We start from the raw sequence: 23,178 nt of genomic DNA, 5'->3' as shown, positions 1-23,178 counted from the left end.
TATAAAAAATCTCACAAAAATACGTTAAAACATAAAATATAATTGAAAAAAAAAATTTTAAATGAAAAATTTTTCATTTATCTAAAAAAAAAAATAAATAAAAATAATATATATATATATTTTTTTTTTTTATCTAAGATTATGTCAATTTATGTATATTAAAATTTCTCTTTAATTTATCACATTATTATTTTTCTTTTCTTTTCTAAAATAATGGTGTAGTGCAATTAAAATACTTGAAAATGATCTAAATTTTTTGATAGTAAATGAAATAGAATGTAAAAATAAAATACTGTTTTTTTTTCAGTGTATGTATTTTTCCAAAAAAAATTTCAAAAAAGTATATAAATATATGTATATATATTTTATTATTATTTTTTTTTCTTTTTTTTAAATGAATTTTTTATTTTAAAAAAAATTTTTGAACAAAAAAATTCTTACCAAAAATTTTACCCCCTAAAAGTAATTATTATATTTTAATAAATATTTAAAAAGAAACAAAAAATAATAAAAAAAAAAAAAACTGAAGATTTTTTAAAAATATAAATTATCACTTATAAAAATAAGAATACGAAATTAAAAGTTTTCTTATTATGTATAAAATAGTAACTCAAATTTTTTTTTAAATAGATATAAAAAGTTGCTTTTTTTTTTTTTTTTTTTATTAAATAATTGTAGTAATGATAATTAATAATATTAAAAATTTTATAACAATGAATTTTATTATAAATTAAAAAAAAAATATATATATATATATATATATAATATCATATAAATTTTATAATACTTGTATTATGCTTACAAAAACTTTAAAAAAAAAAAATAATAAACTAAAATTACTATAATGAAATATTTTCATGATTTTTTTAAATGTTAAACCAAAATTTTTATGAAAATAAAAATTATAATTATACAATTAAATTTCTTTTCAATATCACCTAATAGTTTTTGATATGAGTATTTTAATTATATTTTATAAATAAGAAAAAAATTTTATTTAATATTTTAAATGTTAAAAAATAAAAAAAAAAAAATTCAAAAAATAATACAATTTCTTGAAAGTAATGAAGAAGATGAGAAAATCTTAGTTGATCATATAAATGAAATTGAACAAATATTCTTTGAATGCTTCAACAATGAAAATAAAAAAAAAAGTAAGATAATTAATACATATGTCATTCCATATGTTAATTTACTACTAGAGAGAATAAATAACCCTGATAACAAAAACCATATGCTTAAAGAAAGACTTTTGACAAGAGTATTAACTTTTTTTTCATCTATTTTAAGAATTAATAAAAATTACTCTTATTTAATTATATCTTATTTTGTGAATTTAATAGAACAAAAGTATTATCTAATAAAAATAATTGAATATTTAAAAAAATTAATCATTTATTTATTAAAAGGGTTATTATTTTCAAAGAATTTTTTTTATGATTGCTTAGATAATGTTAAGCAAGGCTTTCATAATTATGTTATATTAAAATCTAAAGTTTTCAACATTTTAACTAATTTTTATTTTGATAAATATCTAATTGAAAACCCTTATAAATATGACTTAATTAAAAACCTTATGTTAATTTTGAGTAAGGAAATCCTTTTTTTTTTTCATATTTTAAAGAATAAAAATAAAATATTTAAAGAGACATTAAATGAAGAAAAACGCGTTCATCATGTTATTAATGAAATATTTGGCTTCTCCTATTTAAATGAAGTTACAAACAAAGTTAATTTAAAAAAGTATGATGAAATAATATTAATATGGGTAGAACAAAATATTAGTTTGTTTAACGATTTAATTATTTTTAATTTAAGTAAAAATGTAAATATTAAAAATAACGAAGATGATATAAATACTAATAAAGAAGAAACATCAAAAAGTGTATTTTCTGAAGAAATAAAAGTTGAAAGTGATAAGAATATTAAAAAAGAAATAAATGGTAAAAAGGAATTTATTAAAGAAGAAAAAGTTAATGAAGACATAATAAAAAATGAAGAAGGAAATAGTAAAGAAAATTCAAATTTTCAAAATTTTGGCAAATTAATATATTATCTTAATAAAAACAAGTGTAATACAGAGAAAAATACAAATGGAGAATTATTTTCAACAGATGAAAAAAATAATGTAAAAAATGAAAATGAAGCATACATAAAATGTGAATATTTTTACGAAAATTTATTTTTTAATAAAGAAAATAACAAAGAAGAAAAAGAAGGAAAAAAAAATCCAATGAACAAAGATTATTTAATTAACACTATAAATCAAATAAGCGTAGATAATATAATTTTTCTTACTCATTTAATGAAAAATGTATTTAATTTAATTCGTGAAGATCCTTTTATTTTAAATTTTTTTATTAAAAATATATTTTTAATGGTAGAAAAATTATTAGATATAAGAGAAGAGTTAAAAAAAAAAGGAAATTATAGTAACAATAATAATAACACAAATATAAATAATTATAAAGAAAAATTATTTGATTGCATGTTTCATTATATAAAAAATGAATTATATTTATTAATATGCAAAAAGAATATTAATTTTCCTTTTTATTATTCATATATAACTCAGCTATTAAACCTTATTGGAGAAAATGGAACAACCGATGAATTAATAAAAAAAAAGATTGAATCATTGAATATCGTTTACTCAAGTAATGAAAAAGAAAGAAAGAGGAAATTGAATGAGAAAAATTATAATTATGAATATGTAAAAAAGAATATATTGAGAAAAGAGGATTATGGTTATAAAAAATTTAAAAATGAAGAAATAGATATTATGTCTTATTTAAAAGTTAAAATGAATGAAAACGAAAATGAAAATCAAGACGATAAAAAAGAAGAAAAAGAAAATATATTTATAAATAAAATTATTAAAAAATTATATCTAACTAATTTTAAATTAGATAAAGAATATTATGAGCAATTTGATTGCTCAAGAAAAAATAAATTAATGGATTTTTTTTGTAAAAATAATAATAATACAGATATAAACAAATTAAGTAAAAATAATATTTATGAAAATTATGTTAATCCTTATGAAAAAAATACTATAGATAATAATCAAGATATTGTGTACAATCAAAATAGCACTGATACAAATGCTCATTCTTTAGATATACTTAATAGCAATATGCCTTGTGATAGTAATAATATTGAAAGAATTACAATGGAAAATTATAGAAATCATTATATTTTGAATGCTTATCATAATAGTATCGATAGCAATAACAATATTAATAAATATGATAATAATATTAGAGAATTAGATACTAAAAAGGATGATGAAAAAATAACAAATGAAATGAGCATGAAAAATAATTTTTTTAAAATAAATAAAATGAATTACAGTAATATTTATGAAATTTTTTTGAAGAATAGTGTAAAATATTTTGATAATATTAAAAATAATGAAACAATACTTGGAAATATAGATTTATACTTTTTTCTTATCTTTACACAAATACTTAATAATAATCTTGAAAATAAAGTTCAAACATTAGGTGAAAATGTATATATTAGAAAAATTAATAATTTAAAAACTCTAAATAATATTATTAAAAGGATAATTTTAAATGATATGCTGAAAGAAAAATATAAATTTTTTTTTCTTACTTTATATATCATAAAAATTAATTCATCAAATGTATTTAATAATAATACTACTAATGATATATTTTTAAATTATTCTACTATATTTAAAATATGCAATAATTTATTATTTTATTCATATATTCAAGAAAAAAAAAAAAAAAAAAAATTAGAAAAATTAAAATTAAATAAATATAATGACATACTAGGTTATACAATAGTCTGCTATAATTATTTTTATAAAGTAAAAAAAAAATTGAAAAAAAACAGTTATATATATAGAAATAAGTTACAAAAAAAGAACTTTAAAATGAAATGCAAGTATGATGAAATTTTAAATATTATTATTTATTTTTTACATAATGAAAAACTTTTAGCAAATTATAGAGATCAATATATAAAAACTTTCATAGAACAAATATTAGAAACACCCAAGTTATCATCTTCTTTTTTTATTTACTTAATTTTTTGGTTAAACAATATAGATATTAATATTGATTACAAAGGGTATATAAATAATTCAAACTCTGATAATTCAACGATTTTAAAAAATGAAAAAAAGGAAATAATAGAACAAAATATGAAAAAACTAGGATTATTAAAAAATGAGGAAAGTAAAATAGAAGATAATTCATCTGGAGTAATTAAAAAGAATATGCTAGAAGAAATAGTAAGTAAAAGCAATTTCGCAATTTTAAGTAAGGAGGAACATCGAGAAAAAAATATTAGTAAAAATGTTGAATATAATATGAAGGAAGAAATATTGATGGATAATAAAAAAAATACCTCTGAAAAAATATATTCCAATAACGAATTTAATATAAAAGAAAGTGATGATAAAAATGTAAGCCTTCTTTCCTCAAATATGGATAATATCTGTAAAAACAGTTTTATTAAAAGTGATATGAATAAAATAGGAAATAAGTCTCTTAATTATAGTGAATCTGTTAGCTCTTCATATTTTGATGTAGAATCAAGTTCATGCAATAGTGATTTTTCAAATGAAAAAAATACAGAAAATGAAGATGCACTTCTAAATGAAGAAGGGAATTGCCATAATGGAATAATTAAAAAAATTGAATTTGACGAAAACGAAGTTATCAAAAATGATAATTCATTAAATTTATTAAGAGAAAAATTAAATAATCATAAAAGTAATAATGTAAATGTGAATACCTGTAAAAATGATATTGAATACAAAAATAATTTTCTACCTAATAATAGTATAAATAATAAAAAAGATATGCATCAAGGTAATTCTTTAAGTAACAATCAAAATAATAATGACATTTGTAATAGTGACAGAGTGAAAGAAATTTATAATAGTAGCAGTAATACTACAAATAATAACAGTAAAAATAATGGTACCAATTTATGTACTAAATTTGATGATTTAAATAATAATAATAACAATTGTTCCTTGTTACATAATAAAATCATTAACGAAAAAGAAAATAATACTAAGATTACAACTCAAGTAAATGAAATGGAGGAAAAACTTTTTAATATTAACTATTATATTAAATATTCTGAAAAAAACCATAATTCATCCAATTATGTTTTGTGTTTTTCTTTAATATCAAATCTATTGAAGAAAAATCAAAATATAAGAGTAAAAAAAACCATGATGTCTATTTACATTAATACTGTATATAGTTCAAGTAATGAAGTCAGAAAACTTTTAAAAAAATTAATAACTGCTTCAAAAGGAATATATAATAATTCGATAAATTACCTGGTTTATACTAAAAAAATATATATATATTATCATAAAATTTTTACTTTATTTTTATTGTATATATGCGACATTTACTTCCCAAATTTAAAAAATGACATAATTTTTTTTTCTCATTTTGCTTCATACTTATGGCCAATAGAATTAATTAATTTTCTTCATAATTTTTTAATAACCAATTTTTCCTTTTTCTACAATGATATTATATCTATTTTTGTAAATTATGAAAAAATAAAATATTATGAAAAAAGTGTATTTTTTTCAAAAAATTATGAATACATTGATAACAAATTAAATGAGTATATAAAAGATTTTGATAATTCAAATTTAATAGAATCCTTGGAATGCTTTTTAAAAGAAACAGATTTTTTTAATAGTAATAGAATAACTGAAAGTGGAGAATCAAATTCTATTAATACTCACACATATACAGATATTCATCAAGAAATAAATAATTTTGATAGAAAGTTTTCTATGAGAAATGAAAAGTTAAAGGATATAATGGAAAAAGAAGAAGAAGAGAAGATAAACTTTTTTATAAAAAAAGAAGAAGAAGAATGCTTACATAGAAATGAAATATCACAAAAAATATTGCTAGAAGAAATTTTTGTTCTTTTATTTATAAAAACAATAGATATAATGGAAGAAAAATTGTTGTTTGATAAATTAAAAAAAACAAATATATTTTTAAATTTTGTGAGTATTGATTTTATTAATGAGTTGTGTAACTTTGTTATTTTAAAAATAGAAAATGTTTATGAAAAAAAGAAAAGTGAATTTTGGCAAAATTTTGACGTATTTTTAAATGAAACAATAGAGGAAGATAAAGGAAATATAAATAACGAATGTAATCAGTTAGAGTTACTAGATATTTTTAATTTTTTGTTAAATTCTATTGACAATTTTTTAAGTATTTGTATAAGATCTTCAATATTTTTTCATTTATATTTATTTATATATAGTAATTGTATAAATACAAAAATAAAGAATATTTTACTAAACAAATTTATAGCTACTTTACCGTTATTAAAATCATTATTTCATGAAGAATTTTTTAGAATATTAAAATACAATAACAAAATAAATAAGCAAAATGAAGACAATTTAAAAAATGAATATAATAATGCCGTGAAAGAAAACACAGAAAAAATAAGAGAAAAGTTATATGGAGATAATGAAATCAAAGAGGAAATAGAAAATAGAAAAAGTGAAACAGAAAACGAACAAGAAAAAGAAAAAGAAAAAGAAATAAATACAGAATCAACTTATTTACATGAAAACAATTCATTTCAAATTAATATAGAAATAATAAAATATATTAGTAAAAAATTATATGAATCTTCCCCTAAAGAAAACAATACGAACTTTTTAAATTTTTGTTATAATTTATATTTAGAAAATAATAATTTTTATTTTATTATCGAATTAATTGGATTTTTAAAAAAAGAACAAACTTTACAAATATTTAATGATATAATAAAAAATAATATGGAGGAAAATAAAAAAATTGAGATTTTGAAGTGTTGCATTAATAATATCATTAAATTACCCTATTCTTATATTTTAGAAAAGGAAAAAGAAAATAAAAATGAAAATGAATCTTATTATATAACGAATATTGAAATATTTTATTTTTATTATAACCTAAATAAGAATAAAAACATTCAAAAAATTATGTTAGATTACTTTGTAACGAAAGTTAATTTAAATACAGTTGATGATGAGGAGAACCATAAAATGTACAATGATATAACAATAAAAGATTTAGCTAGTATAATTCAGCAAATAGCAGAACACACTAATTCTATATTTCCTATATATGGAAGATTTTTGTGTCAAATTACAAAAAACATTGATATATTAAGAGAATATATTAGTAGTATTATTATTCCTTTATTAATACAAAAAAAAATATGGAATAATAAATTCATTTGGAAAGGATGTTTAATGTGTATATCTATGTTATGGCCAGATTTTAAACATTCCCTTTTTTATATTTTTTTCATGTTACCATCGTATGTTCATAAATAAAAAATAAATTCTATATTCATATATATATATATATATATTGTTAATATTTATTTATTTATTTATTTATTTTTTTTTTTTTTGAAGGGACGAATGCACAATTTTATTTCATGCTTTACAACAGAAACATTCAATTGAAAGTGATTTAGTGGATTTAATATCTTCAAACGAACAAGTAAACTTTATATAGCCAAAAAAAAATAGCATATTTTTCTCTTTTTTTAATATACGTATTTTTTGTTAATAAATATATAAAGTTTATATATATATATATATATATATATATATATATATATATATATTTTTCTTATATAGGCAAAAAGGATGTGTCCAGATTACTTGAAGAATTTATTAAATACATGATTTATATGTCTTGTTCTAAGAAAAAAAAAATATGTCATATAAAAATATGTTAAATAATTATATATATAACTTAAAAAAAATTATTTCTTTTTTTCCTAATTAAAAGGTTTTATTAATAGTAAATTATAAAACATTTTAATTTTTTATACGTTTTTAATGTATATACATTTCTTTATCTATTCATTTTACGAATTTTAACACTTTTATTACTATATACATAAGATATAGAAACTCTTTTTTTAATATTATTATATTAAGAAATTTAAGGAAATTTAAAAATAGGGATATATTAAAAAGTTCTTTTTGTTATTTATATTAATGTATATATTGTATGATTATTTAAAACAATAAAATATCATAAAAGAACTAATAAAAATAATTTTTTTATTTTTCATAGAGTTATTTAAAAAATGTTTAGAATAAAAAATATAACAAGAAAAAAAAAAAAAAATTGTGTTTGAATAAAATTAACAAAGAAAATTTTTTTTTAATTTTTTTCTATAAATATATAGAAATTTCACATATATTTTGATACATAATATTCTTCATCATTATAGAAGTTTAAACTGGAACTAAAACAAATACAAAAAAAAATATTTTAATAATTAAACTTTTTAAAAAAAGAAAAAAGAAAGAAAAAAAAATTACTTTATATAACAATATATGCAGCTTAATATTATGACCCCTATAACAAATATTAATAAACCAAGCGATAACTTTTTGTCTAAAAATAAAAAGAAACAACAAATATTTTATATGTGAATGTGTATATATATATATATATATATTATCTTATTAGTATTACTATTTATTAGCCACATAAAGAAATTTATGTTATTTTTATCTTTAGTATCTCTTAACATATTTACATCTTTAATTTTTATTTCATCGTTGTCTAAAGGATTCATTACATCTTCTCTGATTTTTTCATTATCCTCTATATTGATATGAGAAAAATAAAATAAAATATATTTTTTTCGAATATCATACATTATAAAAGAGATATTTTTAAATTAATATATTTTCCAAGTAAACAATTTTTTTTTTTTGTTTATTCTTTAATAACCTTTTAATAGTTCATCGCATGTAGTAGATTCACATTCATGAAAATTGATATGAAAATTTTGATCACAAAAGTTTTTGTCATCTTTGCAGTTATTATATCTACATTTATAAGCAAAATTATTTTTACATTCACTATAGCATGGAGACCAATCTTCCCATTCCATATATTTACTTTTTATATCTAAAATAAAAAAGAAGAAAAAAGAATTATAAGTATTCAATTAGAATAAAATATTAAATGCATAGTGATTATTAGTATCTTTGATAAACGATAAATATAAAGAAAAAATAAAGATAATTTTAATCTTCTATTTTACGTTTCTTTAGTTTTACAACATTTTTCATATTTTTGTAATTATGTAAATAATCAAGATTTATATTTTTAATTGAAAAAATAATAATATCACTTAATTTATGTGAAGTTATAATAGCAAATCTTGCATTTTTTACTTCATTTTGATTGTAGAATGATTTGTTATTTTCATTTTCCTCATCATCAAGTTCTTCTTTATTGGAATTTGAACATACATTATTTGATATAATAGTCGTAACATCAATTTTTATAAAATTATTTTCTAATGTTCCATTTTTTATAATGTATTCATCTTCAGCAAAGTTTGCAATACCTAATTTTAAATTATAAATTTCAGGTAATTTAATAAATATAAATCCTCCTTCTTCTAGTTCTTTTTCTATTTTTTCAGTTTTTTCCTTCCTTAAGTAATCAATATATAAAAAGTAATTGTAAAAAGAATGAAATTCGCATATATGTTTATTAGATGGAATAGAAAATTCTAATATTTTGTTACATATATCGAAATTCAAATTTTTTAGAAGCCTTTTTGTATAGTTAAATATATTACTTTCACGCTTTATATCTGCAACAAATTCTTGACTGTTAATTTTGTATTTTGTTTCAAATGGAGGATTTAAAGAATTATGATTTTTAATAGATTTAATACATATATTATTTTCACTATTTACTTTTTTCAATATATTATCATGATAAATTGTCATTACTTCATCAAAATAAGGTATTACTTTATTGATTGGAATACTTTTTTCTTCATTTTTATAGGGTGAATTTGATTTTTTTTTATTGTTTATTGTAAGAGCATCTAATTTTATTAATGAAAAATAAAGAATTAATATTATGATTCTGAATTTTCTATATTTATTATTAATACAAATATTCATTTCTTATACACAATGGGAGTATTAATATATATGACTACTTGTATTACTTATTTTTTTTAAATTATATATATATATATATATTTCTGTTCATGATTAGTAATGATTATTCATTATAATTTCAAGAGAGAAAATTCATCGTATTCTTAAAAAATTTGACAGTTTTTATTAAATAGAAGCTAAATAGTAATATAGTTTTTTTTTTTTTTTATTATTTCTTGAATAAAAATATCTCATCAATAGACAATATAATTTAAAAAGTTTTGCTAGAATAACATATACAAGTTATATATATATATATATAATGAAGTAAAAAAATTTAATAATAAATAATTAAATAAAAATTGTTTTTTTTAAATATAAAAACTTCATATGCATGTTTAAGTATAAAAGCATTCTTATATAAAAATAGACACCCAAAAAAAAAAACAAAAAATTGTTTTATATCTAAATGTTTTTTTTTCTTTTTTGTAATTCAATATTTTATTTTACATTAGTTCATTTATTTTTGACTATAATCTTTTCAAATAAGGGAATTATATACTTCTATATTTTATACAAGAAGAAAAAAAAATTAAAAATAAATATTTGGAATGAAATGAATTTTTACAACATAAAATAAAAATGCTATCATAAGTAGAATCCGGTCAGCCAGAAAGCTAATTTCTATTAATAAAATAGTTAACTATTTTTATTCTTAATTTTGTCTACTAGACATTCCTGTTTAACTAGTTGAATTGCATGTAAAAACAAAAAGGTTCAAAATGAATCTACAAAAATTTTTAGCTTTTTTTTCTTTAAATTTATAAAGATTAAGATAAAAATAATAAAAAGTTTTCAAGTTAACTGAAAAAAATAAAGCAATCATAAAAAGAATTATAAAAATATTTCTTCTCATATTATTCTAAGTGGAGAAGAAACATATATTATATTGTTATTCTAAAATTTTGCTCATACACAAACTTTTTTTTTTTTTGGAAACATTTAAAAAAAAATTAAAAATATAAGTTCAAATTATTATGATTACCTTAGATTTTTTACATAAAATGCAATGTATATCTTTATATCTATACAGGAGTTATATATTTAAAAAAAAAAAAAATACATAAAAAATTAGATTTTTTTTGTTGTAAGGAATATATGAATCACACAAGATTTTATATTTATGATTGTAAAATTAAAAAAGAAATATGAAATTTTACTTAAGTATACTTATATAGTTAAAAGTATGAATAAAAAAAAAAAATTTCATGTAAAATAAAAATATATTTAGTGTTAAAAAAGTATATTTTACTGTACACTTAAATGGATAGCTGTTAATATTAAATTTAAAACTAAAAAAGTTTCAGTGAAAATAGAATTATATTTATATGTTTTATTTTAAATTTAATTATTTAATCTTAATTCTTTATATAAATTACGAATATATATATATATATATAGAGAGAGAGAGAGAGAGAATCAAAAGGTAATATAATGAAAAAATTAAGAATAAAAAAAAATTATAGTATTAAAATAATTTATATATATATAAAGAATCACCAATTGAGACTAAAAAAAGAATATAAGAAATATATAATTGTTAGATAAATATGAAAACAATGACTTAAAAATTAAGAATATTCTTTAACAAAAAAATGTTTCAGTAACAAAACATAAAAAACAAAATAAAGTAAAAACAAAAAAATAATTTATTCATAATTTGTAATATTTATTAAATGGTGGATATACTTAAATGAGGTTCTATTTTTAAATTTCAATATGTAATTGTAGTAAATATAAAAAATTACATTATTTTTCTTTTCATATTTAATATGAAGATGTGAAAATTTCTTTTCTAGAAATAGTTTTAGTTAATCATACATAAATCTTCCAGCTACATTTTCAAATAATTCTTTTTCTGCTCCTTTTTTTCTATAAAATATATGATACAATATTATTATTATAGAAATAACGAGGACTAAAGGCAGAACAATTAAAATAATCTTTAAACTTGAAAAACTATCTACACTTAACGATTCATTACAACTTGGTAAATTAGCTAAACAATGTCTTGATTCTTTTAAATCACCTTTGAAGCAATCACTAGTTTCTTTAATACAATTCCTTTCTCTTATTTGAATATTATCAATATGATCACAAGGCATTGAACATTGTGACCATTCACCCCAATCTGTGTAAAAAACGTTTTTTTTTTCAATTATTAACGCTGGCTTATTTAATTTACTCTCTATTTCTGTGTAACAATAATCTTCTGGTTTAATAAAAAAAGAAATTTTATTTTTTGAAAAAACTTTCCATTTTTCACCCTCGAAAAAGTTAGTTACATTAATTCTAAAAATTCCTGATGTTCTACTAGTTGTAATCTTTATAGGACCTTCTAAAATTTCAAATTCAGATGGGTTATTCACTTCAATTGTTTTTAATAAACTAACAATATAGATATTATTCCTGCAAGTATTATTTTTATTAGATGGAACTACATTCAAAACTAAATTTACTTCATAGGGAAACAAATTATCACTTTGTGGAAATTTTAAATCTCCTATATAAAATGTTAAAACTACATAACTCTTACCTTTTTTTTCTTTCGAATTATAAAGTTCTAAAGTACCTCCATTAAAAAATTTAGAATTTCTTATAATATTATAATCATGCATTAAAAATTCTTTTCTATTAAAGGGAACAATTTCATTCACTTGATTGATTTCTAATTTGTTTTCTGATATACATTCAGGTTCTAATATCTCAACATTATAGTTGTTATTTTTCTCAAAAATCTGTAAAAAATTGTCATTATTTCTAATTTTAAAATTATTTGTTAGTATTCCTTTATAATAAAAAAGGATATAAAAAATATTAAAAAAGATAAATTTAAGCATCTTAAAAAAAAATAAATTAAATGATAATGCTATATTAAAACAAAAATGAAGTACAACGAAATAGAATTTAGATAATGAAATATATTATAATACAGAACAAAAATAAAAAATATATATAATAAAGCAAATATAAAATATAAAGTAATTGATATTTTACTCAAAATTCTGAAAATAAAATTAGAGAAAGTATATAATATACTTAAAAAAAAAAGAAAAAAATAAGAAAAAGAAATAAACACTTTTTAATTAAAATTTTTTTTAATTTTATATTTGCTTGAAGGGTATTAGTAAAATATAGAAAATCTCTTAATAAAGTGAATATATATATATTAAATTATTCTATTTTTAAAAAGTTACAAATTGAATTATTCTGTTGTTTATATAAAACTTGTCTTAATTTTAATTTTTTTTTTTTTTTCTCTTTTTTCTGTTTTTTTCCTTTTTTTTTCTATTAAATGCACAATAATAAAAAATTTATAATGTATTGCGTATTCTTGTATTTTAATCATTACATATTTATATCTTAGAAAAATTATCGCATATAAGAATTTTATAGAACAAATTTCTTCATGTTACAAAAAAAAAGTGAAAGTCCTGTAAATGCATGCATGAAAAAAAAAAAGAAAAAAAAAAGAAAAAAAAAATTTTTTCTTATTAAATTTTCAAATAAACGTTTAGGCTTAAAAAAAAATTAACACTATATATTTTTTTATATCTATAATTCTAAACGGATTTTAAGATTTATAAAAAAATATATAAAGGTTATAAAATCACATTAGAGATTAATGCTCAAGATTTTGTAAAAATTTAGGAAGTGAAATAAAATAAAATAAGAAAAAAATTATAATTTTTCAATTGTTTTATGTTTTAATTTCTAATGTAATTTCAAAGAAAATAAAAATAATTATTGTAAAGGTGTAATATAGTCCTCAAATTATTTTACCACTTCATTTAATTCATGGAAAGTTTATTCTTTTTCTAATTAGCACAAATATATACACATGCACCTTTTTTTTTTCGTTAATATATATATATATATAATGGATAAGAAAAAAAAAAAAAAAGCCAATATGAATAAAACTAGCTTATAAATTAATTCCTTTATATATATATTACTTTATTCTTCATGTTAAAATGATATAAAAAATATTATAATGTGAATAAATTTTTATATTTCATAAACTAAAAAGTATATATATATATATATATATATTTATTTAGTAAATACCAATTTCCCTTCTAGGAATAATTTCTTTTTTATGAAAAAATAAGCAAGCTATTCTCTCTTTTTTTTTACTAAAATGTTCTTTTTATATTTTTACATAAAAATATAATATATATTTATAAAAAAGAGATAAAAAGAAAATTAAAGTATATTTACAAGACTAATAATGCTTCCAATTCAATAAAATTATTTTCTTCAACCAAAATCATTTTACACAATATTTATAATCTTAAATAATTTACACTTGTTTTCCCTTCTAATATTACAAAATTGAAATATATCTCATTTAAGCATTTTTTTTTTTCTTGTTTACAAAAAATATTTGGAATCATTTAAGTGTTTACGGTTTTTTTCTTTGTGGTGAAAAAAATATAAAAAAATTAAAATTAAAGTTTTATTTCTTTTACTTTTTGAGTATTTAAAAATATTTTTTTTCATTAAATCATGTGGAATTCATTCTAAAGAACTTAAGGAAGTAAAATTTTTTTTTAAAATTTCAGAAGTGGATAGTAAGAATTTTTTTTCTATATATGGATCAGCATTTATATTTTCTTTTATAGTATTGAAGTAAGTAACTTCATTTTTTTCATTTGTGATATCAAAATTATTGTTTATAAAAGCTTCTGACATAAAAATTAAAATGTCATTAGAATTACTTTTTTTTCTTTCGATACAAGGAATATAATCAGTTAAATCTTTAAAATTTAGTATGTAAATTTTGGAAGTGGTTTCATCTTGATTTTTTAAAAAAATTTTTTTATTTATAAATAAGTCTAAATGTTCTGCAAAAGAATGCATTTTACTCTTAGAATCAATAAAAATGGTAAATTTTTCTAAGTTGTTTACTTCATCGATTTCAATATATCCTTGAAAAAAACCAATAGATGATAATACTTCATTATATTCGCTGATAGTAGATAAATTGTTAAATGTATCACAATTTTTTTTATATAGAACACGGTATTCCAAATTATCTAAATTTTTAATTATATTATCTAAAAAATTCTTTAAGGTATTTAAAAATTTATTTTTCTGATTTGAATTATATTTATCATTTTTTGTAAATTCTTCTATTAATTTTTCTATTTTGTTATCGTCAAAGAAATTATCTAATGTAACACTTGGTAACTTATGAAATTCCTTTTTATTATCTACACTTTTATTTTCATTACTTTTATTATTTTCAATTGGGTTATTCTCCAAACCTGGTGCAATCATAGTTTGATATGACTGCATCATATCTAATATTAATTTTCCTTTACTAGTTGACATCACATCGTATGGAGTATTCAAAATATATTGAGGAATATTTTTACCAACTAAGAAATTACAAACTTCATTAGTAAAATTATTACAATTCCAGCTAACCAAATTATATTTATCAACAGTAAAATCTTTTTGAATTCCATTTAAGTACTCATGAAAATGTGATTGATATATTTCAGTTGTTCCCATATCTATTATATTCACTGGTTTTATATCATAAAAAGCCTCAAATTCTTTTGGATCAAGACATAATATGCCACCACCTTATAAAAACAAAATTTTTTTTTTTTATTTTTCAAAATATATAATAATTATATTATATATATATATTATTAGCTATATTCTTTTTTTTTTTACCATAAAAATATTCCATATCATATACTAATACCGCTGTATGCCATACTCCTTCAATTTGTTTTCCTATTAAAAGGGGAGACCATGTTTTAACCCTTAAATATAAAACAGTGAAAAAAAAAATAAATGAATAATTTAATAATAAATATAAGATCTCATGTGAAAATAAAAATCGTATTTTTAACAATTACAAATGATACAACTATTTCTTTTAAAGTATTAAAAAAAAATTTGATATTCAATATTAATAAATTTATATAAATGAACATATATATATATATATATATATATATATATATATATATGTTTATTTCTTTGTTAAAACATATTTAAAAAAATATAATAAAGATAATACTATTATTTTTAGACAAATTATAGGGATAAAAAAAAATTTAAATAATTCCCTTTTAATAAATTTATATTATTAAAATATGTATATTTTATTCATAATTTTTTTTTTCTTGTTTATTACATTCCTCTAGATAAGTCATATATTTTTAATTTAACACTATATGATATCATGATATTTCCTTTTTAGAAACACTGGTAAATTTATTATTTTTTTTTTTTTTTTAAGTACAATTTTTTTTTAAATGGGAATTAACAAAAATCTACAGTTTTTCCAATGTTTTTTTTTTTTTTTTTTGTTATGAAAACTTTATATGAAAAAAGTTTATATATCTCAAAGTTTCAAGAGTATTTTAAATTTTTTTTTATTATGATAATTTGTTCTATTGCATAATTATATATTATATATGAAAATTGTTTGTATTATAATAATTACTTAAATATATTTTATAAATATCTCATTTAAAAAAAAAAAAAAGACTAATTTTGTAGTGTAATATACATTAATTCTGTTATTCTCTGTTTTTGTAAATAATTTCTGTGTTACTACCATAATTTAGAATATATATTTCTTCTTTCTTTTTGTTTATACATAACTTAAGTTTGATAATCAAAATTTTATATATGAAATAAAACGAATAAAAAATATAATTTTTTTTTTCTGAAGATAATAGAATAACTGGAAAAAGAGTAACTAAACAAATGAGTTGCATTAATATGTAAGTCTATTCATAAACAAAAATTGATTTTTTTTTTTTTTTTCCTCTTTATTATTCTATAATATTTTATAACCAAAATTTTTTTTTTAATTTTCCAGTAAATTTTTTATATTCTATTTTTTTTTTTTTTTATATTCTTTCATTATATATATATATATATATATATTTTATGTACTTTTATTACATTTAGAATATAAACTTTGTTCTTTTGTTCATATATGAATAAAACTTTTTTTTCATAATTTTATTATATTTTTTATATATAATAAATTAAAAGGATATCAATAAAAAAAGTTATATTGACTTTTTATTTTATAATAATATAAATTAAGTACTTTGATTTTCTGCTCAACTATATTAAAAGCAATTTTGTGTGCATGCCATTAAAAACAAGTGAAGATTTGAAAGAAAAAAAAAAAAAATTTAATAAAAAAATTATTTAAAAAATAAAGAATTCTTAACATTTAAAAAAAAAAAAATATATATATATATTTATATGCATAGAAATTTTATTTTATTTGTATGAATATATATTTATATATTAATATGATTTAAATTTTAAAAAATTATATTAAGATATATTAAAAATTGTATTTTGAAAAATGATAGTAGAAAATAACAATTATGAAACTAATGAAGCATATAATGTTATTTACGAAGAAGTAAAATTAGAGGATTTTGAATTTGATGAATCCATTAAAACATTTTTTTATCCTTGCCCTTGTGGAGATATTTTTGAAATTACTTTAGAAGAGCTTTTAAAGGGAGAAAACATTTCAAGGTGCCCCAGTTGTTCATTAACTATTAAAATAATATATAATTTAAATGATTTAAAAAAATATGCATAAATCAATATATATTTTAGCTATTTAGATATTATATAATTCAAATAACTTAAAATATATATATATAAATAAATCTTTGATTTTTTCAAAAAACTAAAGTTTTAATGAATAATTAAAAAGAATAAAAAGGAGAAATTTTAATATTGCATACTGTATCTTAGAGATTAATTTTTCTTTTTTTTAGTATCCATCAATAATCAAAAAAAAAGGAAATTATATATATATATTTATATATTATATTTAAAATGCTATGTTAATTATTTAAAAAAAATTAGTTAAGTATTTTTTCTTCTTTATATCATTTTAAGGATTAAAATTTTTATATTTCATTATCTCCTTTTGGTTATATGAAAATATATCATCATTTATTTGGAGTAAATCTTTATGTATGTTTCAAAATATTTCTGCTATAATATTTAATTAATAAAATAAAAATATTTTTAACCAATGAATAATAAAATATATAATAATAAAGAATAGTTTTAGTAATGAAAATAAAATTAATAATTTTTTCAGTTGATTGAAAATATTTTATATTCAAGAAATAAAATAATATTTAAAAAGTATACTTACAATTTAATAAAAAGCAATATTTTTTCAAATTTATCTTCTACATATATATAATTTATAATAGAATAATTTAAATCATTGAAAACGTGAATGTAATTTGTCATTTTCTAGTAGAATAAAAAAATGTATAAGAATATTAAAGACAATACTGAAACTAAAATTGGTGGAGAAAATGAAAAAGTTATAATTAGATTAAAAAGAAAAATAGAAGAAACCACTATTCCATCGATTTTTGTAAAAAAATCAAATAAAAGAATATGCAATGGAATATTTTATAAACACATTGATACTATACTTCCAGAAGAAGTAGATACGGATAAAAAAAATATTGATTGTATTAATTTATTTTTAAAATATGAACAATTAAATTGTAACACTGATTTTCTTTTTTTAGAGAAAAAGAGAAAATTTAACTCCTTAAAAAATTATGAAAAAGATTTAAAGAGTACCATAAATAATTTAAAAAAATATAAAATAATTAATCAAAATATTCAGTATATTGATTTATATGGAGATAAAAAAGAAAAATTTAAAATAATTGATATAGATTTACATAAAAATATAAAAGACAATATTGGAAGTATAGAAAATGAAAAAAGTAAGGAAAATGAATATAAAAAAGAACAAGATTACGAATATGACTTATATTTTTTGGATAACGAAAAATTACAGTTAGAAAATTATATGGATTATTTATATGATATTAAAAATAAGAACATTGATGCATCAGAAGTAGTAGTGTTAGAAGACAATTATGGTAATAACACGGATGAGTATGAAATATATTCATATACATCTTCTTTTGATAGCAATTCAAAAAAGGAAATATCAGATTATCCTGATGAGAGCTCAAGTAATAGAAATCGTGAAAGTGATTGTAGTGATTATTTTAATGAAAACATTTATAATTGTGATTATGATAAAAATATAAATAGCGATTATTATGATCAAAATATAAATAGTGATGATAATGATAGAATTACATATAGCGATTATTTTAATGAGAATAATTATAGTGATGAATATGATAAAAGCATAAACAGTGAGAAATACGATATAAATATGATTGATAATGGTAAACATGAATATCTTAGAAATAATGAAAGTTATATATACAAAAATAATTCTGTGGAAAATAATATTTGTAAACATAATTTCAAAAAAAAAATTGAAAACGAAATCAGTACTAATAAAAAGGAAATGAATTCTTTAGTTTTTGAAGAAAATATAAAAGATGAACTACAAAAGCGTTTAAAAAGAAAAAATGAAAATTTATTAAATGCAGCATTATCAGATAAATTAAAAATTTTAGAGCAAATGGAAAATGAATATTATAATAAATAAAAAAAAATGAAAATTATATAGAATTTTATTTTCTTTCATTCAATTGAATATGAAGAAAAAAACAAAAAAAATATAAACTGTTAAAAATTTTTTTTTTAAATGAGATATAAAAATAAATTTAAATGATGAACTATATAAAGAAAAAGTTTTTAATTTTGTTTTCATTTTTATATTAAAAATTTTTACACTTTGTTTTAAATAATTATTTTACATTCATATACAAATTTTTTTCTGAATTTTTTTTTACATGAATAAAAATGTAAATTTTATATACAAAAATGCTACTAAACAAATATATTGAGTTTAAATTATTCTTTTTTTTTTCACATATTTATTTAAATTTTTTGCTCTATATAAGCATTTTGTCATATTTATACAAAAAATAATTTGGACCAAAAATTTTTATTTGTCTTATTCGTGTGTCTTTTCCGTTATGTTGACTTGATAATATAACAATTTGCAAGCAGCGGCAATATATATAATTACGATTTTTGAAAATTTTTGTATTATAATTGTAAAGATATGATAAAAGAGGAATATTTTTTATATCTATTATAAACCAAAAAGGCTTATTTAACGAATATTTATTTATATCACAGAAAGTATTATAAAGAAATTCAAGGTGGTTTTCATCATTTCCTATTTTTATTGATATTTCATATGGTGTATATGATTCATCTAATAAATAATTAAAAAGTAAATAAATTTTAGAAATTTTTGTAAGTTTTATAAATTGTATTGTTATTGTATGTGGTGCTAAGCTAGCTGATTGCCAATATGTATTAACATTATTATCTTTTAAATTTTTTATATCAAATTTACTTTTGCAGCTTGATAATTTCCAAAATCCTAAGCATCCTATTTCAATATATTTTTTATCTAAATTTATTTTTGGCAATTTATTTGTTTCCTTTATTATTTTTTTATCTTTTATACAAATAGAAGATATTTCATTTGTATATGCATTTAGTTCACTTATGCTTAATAAAAAAGTATTGTTATATTCCCTTTTTATTTCATTTTTATAATCACTATTATAGACGCTAAATTCCACTTCATCTTCAGTATTCTTACAATTTTCTTCTATATCATTATAATTGTAATTATCATCATCTTTGTCTTTTTCTTGTTCGCACCAATCTTCATCATCATCAGCAGCATCATTATCATTATCATTATCATTATCATCATCCTCTTCATTATCTTCATCTTCATACTCCTTTTCAAAGCATAATTCACAGTAATCTTTTAATTCATATTTATTTTTTATTATATTTTTTTCGTATTCTTTATTTATATGAGTCATGTTTTCATGTAGAATTCCTTTATAAAATTTCTAAAACTTAAGGCAAAAAGAGAATTTTATACTGTAGGATTATTTAAACGTATATGATACATTTATTTTCATGTAAAATTACATAAAATTAATAATTTTAAAGAAATTTATAAAGTTTATATATTTAAAAAAGACATGTTTTAAATTCGTTTAATCAATTTTTTTCTTGAGGCTACTAAATTTTTTTTTTTGAGATCTTAAAAAACATATGTGTGATATAATATTAAAAAAACTTAAGTTTATTTGTCATTTAATAGTAATATTTAAAAGAAATTGATAATTAAAAAAAATATATATTTTCTTAATATATATTTTTAGATAATAAAAAAAAAAATTATATATAGAATATTAGAAAGAAGAATAAATACATATTAAATAAATTAAATAAATAATTTACTCACATCAAATTATGAAATAAAAATGAAATATTATGTTCCTTTTTTCTTTACATTATCTTTTGCAAAAAAGAACATATGCAATTTTTCTTTTTATGATTAAACAACATATATATAATTTTTCTCTATTTTTAATTAATTGAACAAATATTTTAACCTTAAGTTACAAAAAATTATACATGAATTGTGTACTATATTAAAAGTTTTTTTTTTATATACTTCCTTAATACTAAAAAGTGTGATTACATCTTTTTCATGAACTAAAAATATATATAAATTTTTACATATTTTACCTTAATGTTTTAATAAAAAAAAAAAAATGAAAATAATATATGGTATTATTTTGTATAAATTGTCTATCAGAAATAGCTTTTTAGTGTGTACTATAAAAAAAAGGAAACTAATCTGTCTTTAAAGAGAATTTTTAAATAAAATAATAAATGAAATAATAAAAAATAAAATAAAAAAAAAAATTTTGGTAAAACATATACTAATAAAATAAGGTTTTTATTAAAAATAAAATTTAAGTACGTTAAAAAAAAAATATGAAAGCTATAAAATTTTTAAAGTAAAAACCTTTTTGTTTTTCAACTTAAATACTTTTTGCATACATTATATTAAAATAAAAAAAGAAAATCTCAAAACTATTCAAAAAAGAATTATTAAAATTTCAAAAAAAATATATCAAAAAACTTTAAATGTGCATATTATTATATAAAGAATAAATTGTAAATAGAAATCTTTTTCTTTTCCAAATATTCTAAATTTTCAATGTTTTTTAATAAGTTAATTTTCTTATTTCATATCATTTTTTTTCAAAATATCCAAGTTGAAACACCTTTTATTCCATTAATGGTGTTTAGTACACACTTTTTAGTATACTGTGAAGAATTATCTAATTGATTTTTGCTATTTAAATCTTTATAATTTGAGCAAACAGATTCATTTAAATATTTTAAATTTTTATCTTCTACTGACTCCTTTTTTTTTCTTCTTAGTCTAAACCATTTAAGCCTCTTACTTTTTTTTTCGTAGCATTTGTTATAATCATTCAAACTTTTATTTTTATAAAAAAAGAATTTACTTCTTTTTTTATCTTCATTCACTACGTCCTCTAGATCAGTTAATGAACAAAATGTTTGATCTCTTTCATAATCATAATTGTCTAGCTTTTTATCATTTGTTTTATATATTTTTGTTTTACTACTATTTTTAAGTATTTTAAATTTATTACATGTTCTCATTAAATTAATATCAGAATATTCATCAATATCATCACCAATCACTTCGTTTTTTATTAATGCTGTTTTAATATTAATATTGTTATCTTTATTTTCTTTATCTTTATTTCTTTTTTTGGTAAATCTTTTAAAATTCATACGACAATTGTATTTTCTTTTATTTTGAGTACTATGTAAATTATCTCTCTTTAAGTCTTCCAATGTAATAGTCATTATATTTATTCTTATTTTGATAATATTATTTGTATAATTACAAAAAATTGCTAATATTCATTAATAAAAATAAGATATTTTTTAATCAAAAATTACCTTTCTACAGATTAAAATATTAAAAAAAAAAAAAATCATATAAATACAATTGTAGAAAAATATAAAAAAATATTAATGTAGAAAAGAAAATTAAAATATTTAAAACAATATTAAAGCCTATTTTAATAGAAAATATATGGCTGATAAAAATAAAATTTTTTTTATCATTCAATAAAAAATTAATGAAAAATAAAACTTATCGAATGCAACGTATAAAAATAAATTCTTTTAAAGATAGAATATATATAAATAAAAATTATGCAAAAACAAATAGTTTGTTTCCAAATATATATCTTTTAAATAAAAAAAGCTATTTGTGCATTAAAATTTAATATGAAAAATTAGAAAATATTTTTTTCATAAGA

General features: G+C 17.5%; 8 protein-coding genes across 8 annotated transcripts; 3 read left to right on the top strand and 5 right to left on the bottom strand.

The window, feature by feature from the left end:
• Positions 1-1,009: 1,009 nt before the first annotated feature.
• Positions 1,010-7,720, top strand: PRELSG_1434300 (conserved Plasmodium protein, unknown function; the record flags this gene model as incomplete). Its single annotated transcript, XM_028679414.1, has 3 exons — positions 1,010-7,344; positions 7,445-7,532; positions 7,673-7,720. 3 exons carry the CDS (start codon positions 1,010-1,012, stop codon positions 7,718-7,720), a joined length of 6,471 nt encoding a protein of 2,156 aa, XP_028535130.1.
• Positions 7,721-8,237: 517 nt separating this feature from the next.
• PRELSG_1434200 (conserved Plasmodium protein, unknown function) lies at positions 8,238-9,982 on the bottom strand (the record flags this gene model as incomplete). The annotated part of the gene is made up of 5 exons (XM_028679413.1): positions 8,238-8,292; positions 8,369-8,444; positions 8,526-8,657; positions 8,787-8,966; positions 9,103-9,982. 5 exons carry the CDS (start codon positions 9,980-9,982, stop codon positions 8,238-8,240), a joined length of 1,323 nt encoding a protein of 440 aa, XP_028535129.1.
• Positions 9,983-11,832: 1,850 nt separating this feature from the next.
• On the bottom strand, positions 11,833-12,861 carry TRAMP (thrombospondin-related apical membrane protein, putative; the record flags this gene model as incomplete). The annotated part of the gene is made up of 1 exon (XM_028679412.1): positions 11,833-12,861. The coding sequence occupies one exon, from the start codon at positions 12,859-12,861 to the stop codon at positions 11,833-11,835; it is 1,029 nt and encodes a 342-aa protein (XP_028535128.1).
• A 1,678-nt stretch (positions 12,862-14,539) lies between these two features.
• PRELSG_1434000 (conserved protein, unknown function) lies at positions 14,540-16,228 on the bottom strand (the record flags this gene model as incomplete). The annotated part of the gene is made up of 3 exons (XM_028679410.1): positions 14,540-15,615; positions 15,710-15,801; positions 16,179-16,228. The coding sequence occupies 3 exons, from the start codon at positions 16,226-16,228 to the stop codon at positions 14,540-14,542; spliced, it is 1,218 nt and encodes a 405-aa protein (XP_028535127.1).
• Positions 16,229-17,375: 1,147 nt separating this feature from the next.
• Positions 17,376-17,621, top strand: PRELSG_1433900 (zinc finger protein, putative; the record flags this gene model as incomplete). The annotated part of the gene is made up of 1 exon (XM_028679409.1): positions 17,376-17,621. The coding sequence occupies one exon, from the start codon at positions 17,376-17,378 to the stop codon at positions 17,619-17,621; it is 246 nt and encodes an 81-aa protein (XP_028535126.1).
• A 690-nt stretch (positions 17,622-18,311) lies between these two features.
• On the top strand, positions 18,312-19,532 carry PRELSG_1433800 (conserved Plasmodium protein, unknown function; the record flags this gene model as incomplete). Its single annotated transcript, XM_028679408.1, has 1 exon — positions 18,312-19,532. The coding sequence occupies one exon, from the start codon at positions 18,312-18,314 to the stop codon at positions 19,530-19,532; it is 1,221 nt and encodes a 406-aa protein (XP_028535125.1).
• Positions 19,533-19,881: 349 nt separating this feature from the next.
• Positions 19,882-20,838, bottom strand: PRELSG_1433700 (anaphase promoting complex subunit 10, putative; the record flags this gene model as incomplete). Its single annotated transcript, XM_028679407.1, has 1 exon — positions 19,882-20,838. The coding sequence occupies one exon, from the start codon at positions 20,836-20,838 to the stop codon at positions 19,882-19,884; it is 957 nt and encodes a 318-aa protein (XP_028535124.1).
• A 1,240-nt stretch (positions 20,839-22,078) lies between these two features.
• Positions 22,079-22,717, bottom strand: PRELSG_1433600 (conserved Plasmodium protein, unknown function; the record flags this gene model as incomplete). The annotated part of the gene is made up of 1 exon (XM_028679406.1): positions 22,079-22,717. The coding sequence occupies one exon, from the start codon at positions 22,715-22,717 to the stop codon at positions 22,079-22,081; it is 639 nt and encodes a 212-aa protein (XP_028535123.1).
• Between the last annotated feature and the right edge of the window lie 461 nt (positions 22,718-23,178).

This window comes from Plasmodium relictum (genome assembly GCF_900005765.1).
Source record: "Plasmodium relictum strain SGS1 genome assembly, chromosome: 14".
NCBI lineage: Eukaryota > Apicomplexa > Aconoidasida > Haemosporida > Plasmodiidae > Plasmodium > Plasmodium relictum.
Note: the sequence above shows the minus strand (reverse complement) of the source record. Positions and strands in the feature narration are given on the sequence as shown.